The sequence below is a fragment of the Triticum aestivum genome, chromosome 5A, assembly GCF_018294505.1.
Source record: "Triticum aestivum cultivar Chinese Spring chromosome 5A, IWGSC CS RefSeq v2.1, whole genome shotgun sequence".
Lineage (NCBI taxonomy): Eukaryota > Viridiplantae > Streptophyta > Magnoliopsida > Poales > Poaceae > Triticum > Triticum aestivum.
Genome location: NC_057806.1, coordinates 493,567,435 through 493,577,556, shown reverse-complemented (window position 1 = coordinate 493,577,556; position 10,122 = coordinate 493,567,435). Strand labels below are relative to the sequence as shown.

The 10,122-nt window shown below is 40.3% G+C and overlaps 2 protein-coding genes and 1 long non-coding RNA gene across 3 annotated transcripts; all 3 read right to left on the bottom strand.

The window, feature by feature from the left end:
* Nucleotides 1-297: 297 nt before the first annotated feature.
* LOC123107333 (uncharacterized) lies at nt 298-3,204 on the bottom strand. The gene is made up of 5 exons (XR_006451647.1): nt 2,912-3,204; nt 2,619-2,780; nt 2,418-2,541; nt 1,907-1,970; nt 298-656 (listed from the first exon to the last, which is right to left on the bottom strand). It is a non-coding gene; the product is annotated as an uncharacterized lncRNA (long non-coding RNA).
* A 1,335-nt stretch (nt 3,205-4,539) lies between these two features.
* On the bottom strand, nt 4,540-5,142 carry LOC123101449 (uncharacterized). Its single transcript, XM_044522900.1, has one exon. The coding sequence runs from the start codon at nt 5,140-5,142 to the stop codon at nt 4,540-4,542; it is 603 nt and encodes a 200-aa protein (XP_044378835.1).
* Nucleotides 5,143-5,615: 473 nt separating this feature from the next.
* LOC123107332 (SKP1-like protein 1) lies at nt 5,616-7,899 on the bottom strand. Its single transcript, XM_044529318.1, has 3 exons — nt 7,555-7,899; nt 5,938-6,126; nt 5,616-5,753 (listed from the first exon to the last, which is right to left on the bottom strand). Exons 1-3 carry the CDS (start codon nt 7,897-7,899, stop codon nt 5,616-5,618), a joined length of 672 nt encoding a protein of 223 aa, XP_044385253.1.
* Nucleotides 7,900-10,122: the final 2,223 nt, after the last annotated feature.

Genomic DNA, 10,122 nt, shown 5'->3' with positions numbered 1-10,122 from the left:
CCAGCAGGCATCATATGATATTAATTGAAACTTTTAACAAGTCTACTCCTTTACAAATGTTGCATATGTAATCATCCTACGCAGAATTAGCTAATATACTGCAAAATGAAAGCTATTGGGAGAAAAGGGAAAACAATTCTAAGATGGGATCCCCCATCGCATTTTTGTTCAGCTCCTCATGTAGGCATTAACTCAGGCAACTTAACCAAAGCTAACAGAATATCAAATCCTTGATTAGCACCAGGAGGGTATTCATCTATGTGTAGGAATACTCATGTAAAACTGTTATAAACATACAAAATTGGTTGGTTAGCCATCCATATGTCATTAAATGGAGAATGTACAAGACAAGGGGCAGAAAACAAAGAAAAGAGACGCCCCGTGGTAAAATGCTAGGAAAACCTATCTACTTTGTAGCATTACACATTTCAGTTAATATGCACAAATTTGATATAATCACATAATCAAACTGGAATGCAGCTCAATCTCCAACCAGAAATTGATGTCGAACAAGAAACCGTCCAACATATACTCTGAGTGAAGGAGCCTACCTTGGGCCCAACAACTGCGGTTTTTATCTACTTGCTCTATATCATTCTTCACATCTCCTTCACCAGTAGACTTCACTTATGTACTTCAGCAGCCAATTCAGAATACTGCAAAGGATGACAATGACACATATCACACAGATTGTTTGAATACAATGTGATTATGTGAAAACAATGTACATTTGATTTTCAGCACTGTGAAATACAGTATGATGCCACCCATACAAGCACAATACTCATTCATTAAAATGGAATTTTAAAACTGTGTTTTAAGATCTTTCCGCAGTTTATGCAAAATCAAAATATCCATATCCGCTTTCATCTTAATAGTTTGTGCCAAATATAAATGTATTGTAACGAAAGTGGACAGACTGCCGCCACCAATTGACTTTTTAATGGGAGTAAAGATCAACAGTGTAGCTGTATCAAGCCGGCAAATAAGTGAGTGTTAGGAAGTGAGTGTTAGGAGTTATTACAAGATAAATCGGAGTAAAGATCAACAGTGTAGCTGTATTAAGTCGGCAAATAAGTGAAATATAATAATAGCTTATCACGATGGATGTCTGCTATTAAGTTTGATCATTCCTCAACTTGAAGAAACTTTAAGGATACTATGTACATTAGCTGACTACCGAGGACTGAAGGCATACCATGCAATGATCGCCCTACTTTGCTACACGCAAATACCCTCATAGTACAAATTTGAACTTCTGCAGGATCTGTACTATTTCGACACCCAGCCTCATCTTTGCTTGTTTTTGTAATTAGACTTTTAGCTTTCTCAAAAAGCTAGACAGTATTGCTTTCGGTAAAAAAAAATCATATGTACACTTTAGGCATTCATCTACAGCATGTGATCCGATTATGCCATTACTGAATGTTTGTTACAGGACAATGCTTACTGGCAGAAGATAAATCAAATCATTGTTCTATGACCTAATTACTCACACAATGTAACTCTCATATGTCAAAGAACAAATATATAAATCTAAAATTGTACACAATAATTATTCAAATCACACTCAGTCACAACTCACAACCTAGACATACGAGTAAAAAAAAACTTGTTCTAGAAAAATCTAGATAGGCATGTACATTTTCAAGAAATAAGGTGGCGTCATGTCTTTTTTTTATGGATCAGATCAGGGGATTCAGTCATTAATCAACAGCTGGATTACAATCATCAATGTTTAGGCAGTTTACAAGGGAATATGAGAGAGCATAAGATTTGCGTTGCGGACTACTCAGCCACAAAATTATGAGAGTGTACATGCAGGAACATAGAAGTTAGTAGCTAGCACCACCACCACATGTAGAGGATAAACTGGGAATAGCTGAACTTGCTTAGTTGAACTCACCAGGTAATTAGCACAGCGGGGCTCATCTGCACTTCTCACATGTAGATTTTGCCTTCGCAGTTGCCTGTTTACGAGAAAACGATTAACCACAAGAATTATACTCTTTGAATTTCATCTAACCCTGATCAGGTGCATATAGATGATTAGGTTTATGAGCAAACAATTAATCACGAGCACGGTCATCTTCAGAAACTTGTTGGCAATCACATAAGTATCTTACAAAAATAATTCTGCAGATAATAGTGTCAATATCAAGTGTTACCTATTGCTAATTGATTGAAGTGAAAATCACATTAGAATTTGATAAAACAAATGTCACACTCGGCCACAGGGTACTTCTAAAGAACATCAATGCTACTCTGCAAAGGCAATGAAGAATCACTTCACACGAAGACATATAGTATGGCCAACATCATTTATAAACAAAGCAGCACAATTCTGAAAGTTAATTAACACGGGATGAAGTGCGTTCAGAGTTGCTAGCTGCGAGCAACTGAAGTAGAGAGCCAACCTGCAAGTGTAGTCAAAACGTGGACGAGAACGGCAGTCGCAGCAGTGGCGTACGTCTCGGCATTCTTCCTGAAGAGGAGCTCCTCCCAGATGCAATGGCCGGACATCACAAGTTCAGAGGCAAGCTGCACGCACCATCTTCAGCCAGTTTTATTCTCTAAAAATATTTGGAGAACCATAACGAGCAGATTAAGAAATATACCGGCGCCTTGCCGGTGAGCCTGACCCGCTACCCGCGCCCGTCAATGCATATGGGAAGAGACCCGGAGGTAGGTCTCGAGGCGAATGTCGCCTGACACCTCGAAGATAATCCACAGTGGCTCTCGAACGCGGCACGCCTCCCGCGGCGTCCCACGCCCGTCGTCTGCACGGCGCCAATCAATCGAAATCGATTGCTTCATCCCCAATTCCAAAGGGAATTTTCCAGAGCAATAGTGCGAGCTTGGAGAGTGGTAAAAACGTGGGTAAAAAGGAGTTCGTGGAGAGAGAGGTGACCTGATAGAGGGCGCCGTGGAGGCCTTCGATGGCGCGACGGCACCCATGCCCCCACATGGATCCACCCCTGCCTGTGCCTGTCTAGCCTCCAGCGCTCGGAGTCACCCAGCCGGCGAGCCTCGTTGTCCCCCGACCAAGGCACTCCCTCTGCCTATCCGATGCTCGACCGGGGTGGGGGAGAAGGAGCTCGGGGTGGGGAACAGACGAGGTGGGGCTTGAGGGGCGCCCCCGACGGCGTGGAGGAGAGAGAGGTGGAGGGAAGCAGCAGGAGCAGAGGAAATTGTGAGGGCGGCGGCGGCAACAGGGATGCGAACGGGAATGGGCTAGCGTTTTTCTTCCGAGGACAAAATGAGCAGGAAAAAAATGATAAAACGAAACGAGAAAATCAGCCCAGCCCCTTGTGCCCACGTGGACGTCGTCGCGAGAGGGCGCTCCTTACACGACTGTTAATGGGTTGTATATCATGAACTAGTACTTGGTAAGTACTCCCTCTGTAGAGAAATATAAGAGCGTTTAAATAACTATAGTGATCCAAACGCTCTTATATTTCTCTACAGAGGGAGTACGAGTTAGAAGCAATGATAAAACGCTGAAAATTTAAATCATCAGCCAGGCCTCACGACATGCAATGCCTCCAGAGTCGCGGGATCATCAACTCCACGAATAACCAACACAGAACTACCCAAGCAATGGCCTTCTCTGTCTCAGGCAGACTAGCCGCAGCCAAACCTCCCTTGACCAGCGTCAACGTGGATTTTAGCATAGCCCGCTGGTGGAGCCTTGGGGCGACCAGGTGCAGCCCGCGGTGCTCCTGGCCGTGTACTGGCCTTCTCCACCTTCACTAGTTCCAGTTCATCAATGAACCTGTTGACAAAAGAGTTGATCACTTGAGGGGTTGAAAGATGCTTTCATGAATCGCCTTACGCCGTGAGGTCCAAATCACCCACAGAGTGACTGAGAAGCAAACAAATTTATCATGCGATAACGAGTCCCGAGTAAAAAGAGCCACTGTTGGCATTGGGTTCCATGTTAGCCACAACCACACAAGTCGTCGTCTGCCCGTCTATATTCGCATGTAATTTTCAGTACTTCCTGTTGTTGAAGGAGGTAGTAGGTCCGAAATACTTGATTCTCATGTATCTTTTCATATATATAGTTATCTATGCTCTCAGATTTCTGATCTATTTGTACTTACTAATGTTGGTTTCCATTCTTTGATTTTCAGAATAAGTTCCATTAAAGCAGGTGCACGCTTTCTTTCTGTTCATTCTTCCATGGTGCAACTGATATAAGCAGGAACAACTTTACTGTTTATTCTACGAGTACATAATGATGTAGAATGGCTGGCTCCAAAACATTCTGTTTGTACTAGTGATTTACGCTGACATCTATAAGCAGGATACAATTTGGATACAGAGTTCCAGCTTAAATATTTTGGTTCAGCTCGGCTAGACACTGTCGCCTACTCAGCTAATCATGTATCCCCTTTGCGTTACCATTTTTGGCAGTTGTACATTTTGCCTGTATACATCCTATGCAATTGTTTTGGATACAACTTTTCAGCTTGGTTTCAATTGCCTGTACATTTTTCACGTGTCTTCCATCCATCAAACAAACGCTCCGCCGCATCACATCAAAAGGCTCTCGTCTCCCACATCCTTGATCATATCTTCTCTCTCGCGTCTGGGAAGAGCTGTCCAGACAAGTTTCACCTCCACAAGTGCGGAGCCTAATTTATAATGCATCAACTCAGTTGATCGTCCTAAAGGTGCGATGATGTTTTTATCAAAAACATCACCAACGCTACGACCGGTGACAAGGACCACCAACTTTCTACCAAGTGGGACAGCTACAACGCGACGACTCAAGGGAACGGTCCCTTCTGCCTCAATCTCTGCTGCTGCTTCACCACCGTTGTAAAGATCCATACTATACTCATAATTCTTGGTAGTCCAGGCGGCAACTCTTGAGACACTACACGGTCCCTTCAAGATATTGACTTCAATGGTAGCTTCAATGGGATATGCAACATACACACATCTCACCTCCACCCTACTCAGATAGCTATTTAGACTAACACCCACAGTCTGCTTATCATTAGGGAGGCAGGCCCTGTTGAAAACGATTACACCCTTGCTGAAATCTTCAACCTCACCTTCATCATGGAGTATCTTTAAATTCATCTCAAAATATATTATGTCCGCCAGAACAAGCCCTCGGCATGGATCCATCAAAGTTAACTTGCCATCCCGCAAAAAGAAAATTCAACCAAAATAATCTTTCCATGTGTTTTGGAGCCATACATAAGCATAGGAAAAGATTGGAGGCACAGGTACATACCGCCGAGCTGATGAGTTGGGGATCATCCCTTTCACGCCTGAAGAGATAAACACATCTATAGTCTACCTGGTCTCTTTCTACAACGGTACCAAAAACTTTTATCAGGAAGCCAACTTCCGATTCCTTTACCTTCAAGGTAATGACATTTACACACGATCCTACAATGGAGTCACGTATTGGTGAAGGTATCATGTTAAGCCGCGGAACACGATAAAATTCAGCTGTGGATAGAGGCCACAATCACAAATCAAAACCCATGTATGCACATCAAATGGGTACCTAAAGAAGATTAATGAATGAAACAATAATGAAAATACTCACACTCTTTGTCAAGGTCAAAGAAGGCTAGGTTGAATATGTCGAATCAGGTACGGGTGTAAGTGTTGACCTTAGGGTCGTATCCCGTAAACTCTTGACAATGAACTATGTCAAGAGCCTGCAAAGCCTTTTCCTCGAATTCGAGCTCTTGAATTAAATATGGGGTCTCACTGCATGGCAACTCCTGCTTGTCCACAACACGAGGGCAAGATTTTGTTGTTAATCCGCCAAAGCAACAATAGAATAAGTGTAGAAGATGACCATAGGATTTTGTTACTGATGTCACAATGAAACAAGTCGTAAGATAAATGACTCCATAGTGATAAAATTGCATTTCGTCAAAAGAGTGGATCGATCAAGGAACATACCTTGTCACTGGAACATGTTGTGCAATCTTGCAATCGCTTTGCTATCGTTTCTCCATCTAATTCCGGAGGAAAGACACTCTTGATGTTGAAGATATTACAAATTTCACGTGGAGATTTCCCCTTTATCTTACTAGCAATAGTCTGCCAGGCTAGGTCAATCAGTCCTCTTATTTGAAGATATTTCGAAGCCTGTAAGTAGTAATGCAAAGCTTAAAAGAAAGAGAGAAGTGCATTTTTCAACCCCGAACTCTTGCCCTAGTCTAATTTACAACCCCGAACTTCAATATCATCTAAATTACAATCCTCAACTCTCAAAACCGGTCAGGATTCAACCCTCCCCTCCCTGTTGACTGGTTTTGACCAGGGGCGACCAGTTTTGACCAGTCAACGGGTCTAATCAGCATGCCACATAAAAAAAATCAAAATTTCAAGAAAATATAATTAAAAATCTGTAAGATCGAGAAAAAATCCGAAATAAAATTTCCTGGGGAAAAATTTTGCGAAAAAAATTCGAGAACTTTTCCTGTAATTTTCGGGAAAAAATAATAACTTTTTTTGGAAATTACTTTTTCTAGAAATTTTAACTTTTTTATTTTACATTTTTAAATATTTTTCTTGGGAATTTGAAATTTTTCCCTGGAGTTTTTTTTATTTTAAGTATTTTTTGGTTTTTCATGGAAATATTGATAATTTTGTTTTCGGAATTTCGTTTTTTTATTTTTCCCTGATTTTTTCCTGCAAATTTGATTTTTTTTTCTTTTTCTGGATTTTTTTCGATTTTACAGATTTAAATTTTTTTGCTGACGTGGCATGCTGACTGGACCTGTTGACTGGTCAAAACCGGTCAACAGGGAGGAGAGGGTTGAATCCTAGCTGGTTTTGAGAGTTGGGGGTTGTAATTTAGACGGCATTGGAGTTTGGGGTTGTAAATTAGACCAGGACAAGAGTTCGGGGTTGAAATATGCACTTCTCTCTAAAAGAAATGAAAGAGATATGGTGTTTTTTTTTCTTAAGGAGTTGATTGACCTCTAAAAGATAATTCTCATTCGAATGAGCAAAACCATTTGTTGCTATATGGGCGTGACTCATATCATAGATGCCTTGGACCAAAATCTTACAAATCCTTGTTTTCGTACCGGGGAGAGTGTACAAATCAATTTATAATCTTTAACACCAGATTGAAATCCAACACTTATAGTTTTTGTTTGTGAATGACATAAGTTCCTCTCTACTATTCTGGAATTAAAAGTTTAGAATTCTCACGAATAAGCTCGATGTGAATTAGGTGTAAATCCAACTTTAGCAAAAATCTCGTAAAACAAAAAAGATATTCAATTGATATAATATCAACTAATAATAGAAAATTGAGGGCATACTTAAGTTAATGAATGTGTTTGTTTCATATATAATGTGTACACTCTGTGTATGTCTGTTGTATCCTATAGAAATTTCGCTATAGGAAATTTGATAGGAATTGATTTGTTATTATGGTTAAACAACACAGTTCATTATTAAACCATGGATTTGATTTAGACAATTATACCCAAGCCGGTTCTATCAATTGATTGAGGTATAATTTTCCTTAGATATATATTTTTTGGGAAAGTATGTATGTACGTACTCACCAGGATGAGATCGAAGAGGGCCTCGTGGTTGAAAGCAGCGATGAAGTCCGCATCCCAGTGGGTCAAAGTCGTGGGATCCGGAGGCGTGCATCTTGGAGTAGTCTATCACCTTGGAGAGTGTGTCGCCTCGGACGGGGAGGCGGATGAGGCAGTAGTTGATTTCGCCGCCGCCGCCGTCGCCGGAAGGGATGATGTGGTTCTCGAAGTCGTGCTTCATCATTATTTTGATTTTCCTGCCGCACTGGGCCTCTGCCTCGGACTCTGACAGCACGAAGTCCACGCCGTCCTCGCTCCGCAACATCACCATCTTCTCCTTTTCCTGCCCCTCCGCCGCCATGGGAGAAGCTAGCTTGCAGAATTGGTTGAGGAGGTCGAGGCGGGGCGGCGGGAGGCGGCGCCGGCGGTTTTGCTTTCACGAGTGCCTCTCGGAAACAAAAAAAATACACGTTTTTTCATTTCGAGAGAGGCACGGTTTTGCTTCCACAAGAGGCAAAGCAGTTCCTCTCAGAAACAGACAAAAAACACGTTTTTTTTTCTTCTGCGAGAGGCATAATTTTTTGCTTGGTTTTTTTGAAAAAAAAAAGTTCGTGAAAACCTATCAACATATTATCTAATTTTGAATCTCGACACCAGAAACCCAATGGTGAAAACGGTTTGAGTTTTAGACGGACGATTTAAGAAATAACACATTTTGAATAAACGAACCTACGAAAAAAGATAAAACTCTCAGGTGTAGTGCGCCACTTATCTTAACCTGAGAGAACGGAGTGACCTTTTAGAAGGAGTAATACTTAATTAGCGAAATCACTAGTTTATGAATACTCGTTGCAAAGATCACTCCAACCTTCCCAGGTTGCGACAAGTGGCGCGCTGCATGTGCGTCACTTATCGCAATCTGAGAGTTTTCCTTGTTTTCGTAAAACCGCTTATTCAAAACATTTTAGCTCTTAAACCGTGTGACCAAATCTCGAACCACTTTCACTATTGAATTTCTCGTGTTGAGATCTTCAAAACTTGATCCCATGTTGATAGGTTTTAACGAACTTTTTTTCACGAAAAAAACCGAACGAATAAACTGAACTAGGAGCACGGGTTTTTTCCCTTTCTAAAAGAGGCACGCCCGTGCCTCTCAATAAATCACAACTGTGCCTCTCGTGAAAGCAAACTTGACTCTCGCAAAAGGAAAAAACAAAGAAAAAACTCGTTATTTTTCGTTTTCGACGAGGCACGTCCATGCTTCTCGCGGAAGCAAAACCATGACTCTCGTGAAAGGAAAAACAGAAAATGTGTTTTTTTTCGTTTTCGAGAGGCACGGCCGTGACTCTCGCGAAAGCACAAACATGTCTCTCACGAAAGCAAAAGCGTGACTCTCGCGAAAGAAAAAAACAGAAAGTGCATTTTTTTTCGAGAGGCACGACTGTGACCCTCGCAAAAGCACAACCATGCCTCTCGCGGAAGCAAAACCGCGACTCTCGCGAAAAAAACAGAAAACCCATTTCTTTCGTTTCCGAGAGGCATGGTCGTGACTCTCACGAAAGCAAAACCATGAATCTCACAAAAAAATGTTTTTCGCACAAATAATTTTTTTCAATTTGTTTTATCCAAAAGCTAAGGAAAACCGATGGAAAACCAAAACGTAAAAAAACCAAAAAAAACGTTTAAAAGCCGAAAACGCGTGCGAAAAAAAATCCGAACAAAGTGCCCAGAGTGCGTCAGGTGCAAATGACTAAGAGTACGTCAAGTAGTGTTGATCCTTGTGAGGCTCCCAAAGAAGCACTCGTCAACTAGTTGCTCCCCTTAACTAGTGATTTCGAACGCAACAGGCGACCCCCCGCAGCGTTAGAAATGGGCCGGCCCATTTTTCCACACCTAGCCACCCGGTTATGGATTTTCTTGTTTCTTTAATTATTTCTTCATTATTTCTTTTTCTTTTCTTCTTTCTTTTTTCTTTATTTTTCGTTTTATCTTTCTTTTCTTTTTCAAGTTTATTTTTATTTTATAGAAGTTCATGTTTTGAAATATTATTTGGAAATTTCAAAAATTGTTTGTGCATTAAAAACATTGAAAGTTTAAAACTTTCTCGGTTTTTAAAAATTGTTCATAAATTAAAAATGTTCACATTTTATGAAAAATGTTTGGTAATTTTAAAAAATGTGTTTATTTTTCAAAAATTGTTTGGAATGTTTTTTTTCAAAATTTTAGAGTTTCAAAATATGTTCTAGATTTCAAAAAATAATCGTGTTTCCTGAAATTACTCACAAATTTTTAAAAATATTCACCAGTTTCATTTTTCATTTTTTTCGAGAGTTTCAAAATATGTTCCTTTTAGAAATTGTTCACAAATTTCAAATTTTGTCCGAGTTTCAAGATAAGTTCATGTTTCCAAATTTTGGTTTGGAATTTTAGAAAATATTCCAGTTTCAAAAAAATGTTCATGATGTTCAACAAATGTCCATTTTTCAAAAATGTTTTGTTTTTTAAATTTTGTTCAAAAATTTGGAAAGTGTTTCATTTCCTAGAACACTCAATTTTTTTCAAAAACAATTTACTTTTTGAAATT

Excerpts from the sequence above, each read along its gene's own strand:
- LOC123101449 (XM_044522900.1), bottom strand. The coding sequence starts at position 5,142 with ATGGATCCATGCCGAGGGCTTGTTCTGGCGGACATAATATATTTTGAG.
- LOC123107332 (XM_044529318.1), bottom strand. The coding sequence starts at position 7,899 with ATGGCGGCGGAGGGGCAGGAAAAGGAGAAGATGGTGATGTTGCGGAGC. Across the intron at positions 6,127-7,554 it reads GATCTCATCCTGGTGAGTAC|GCTTCGAAATATCTTCAAAT; the intron begins GTACATACATAC and ends TACTACTTACAG. Across the intron at positions 5,754-5,937 it reads CAACATGTTCCAGTGACAAG|GAGTTGCCATGCAGTGAGAC; the intron begins GTATGTTCCTTG and ends GTGGACAAGCAG.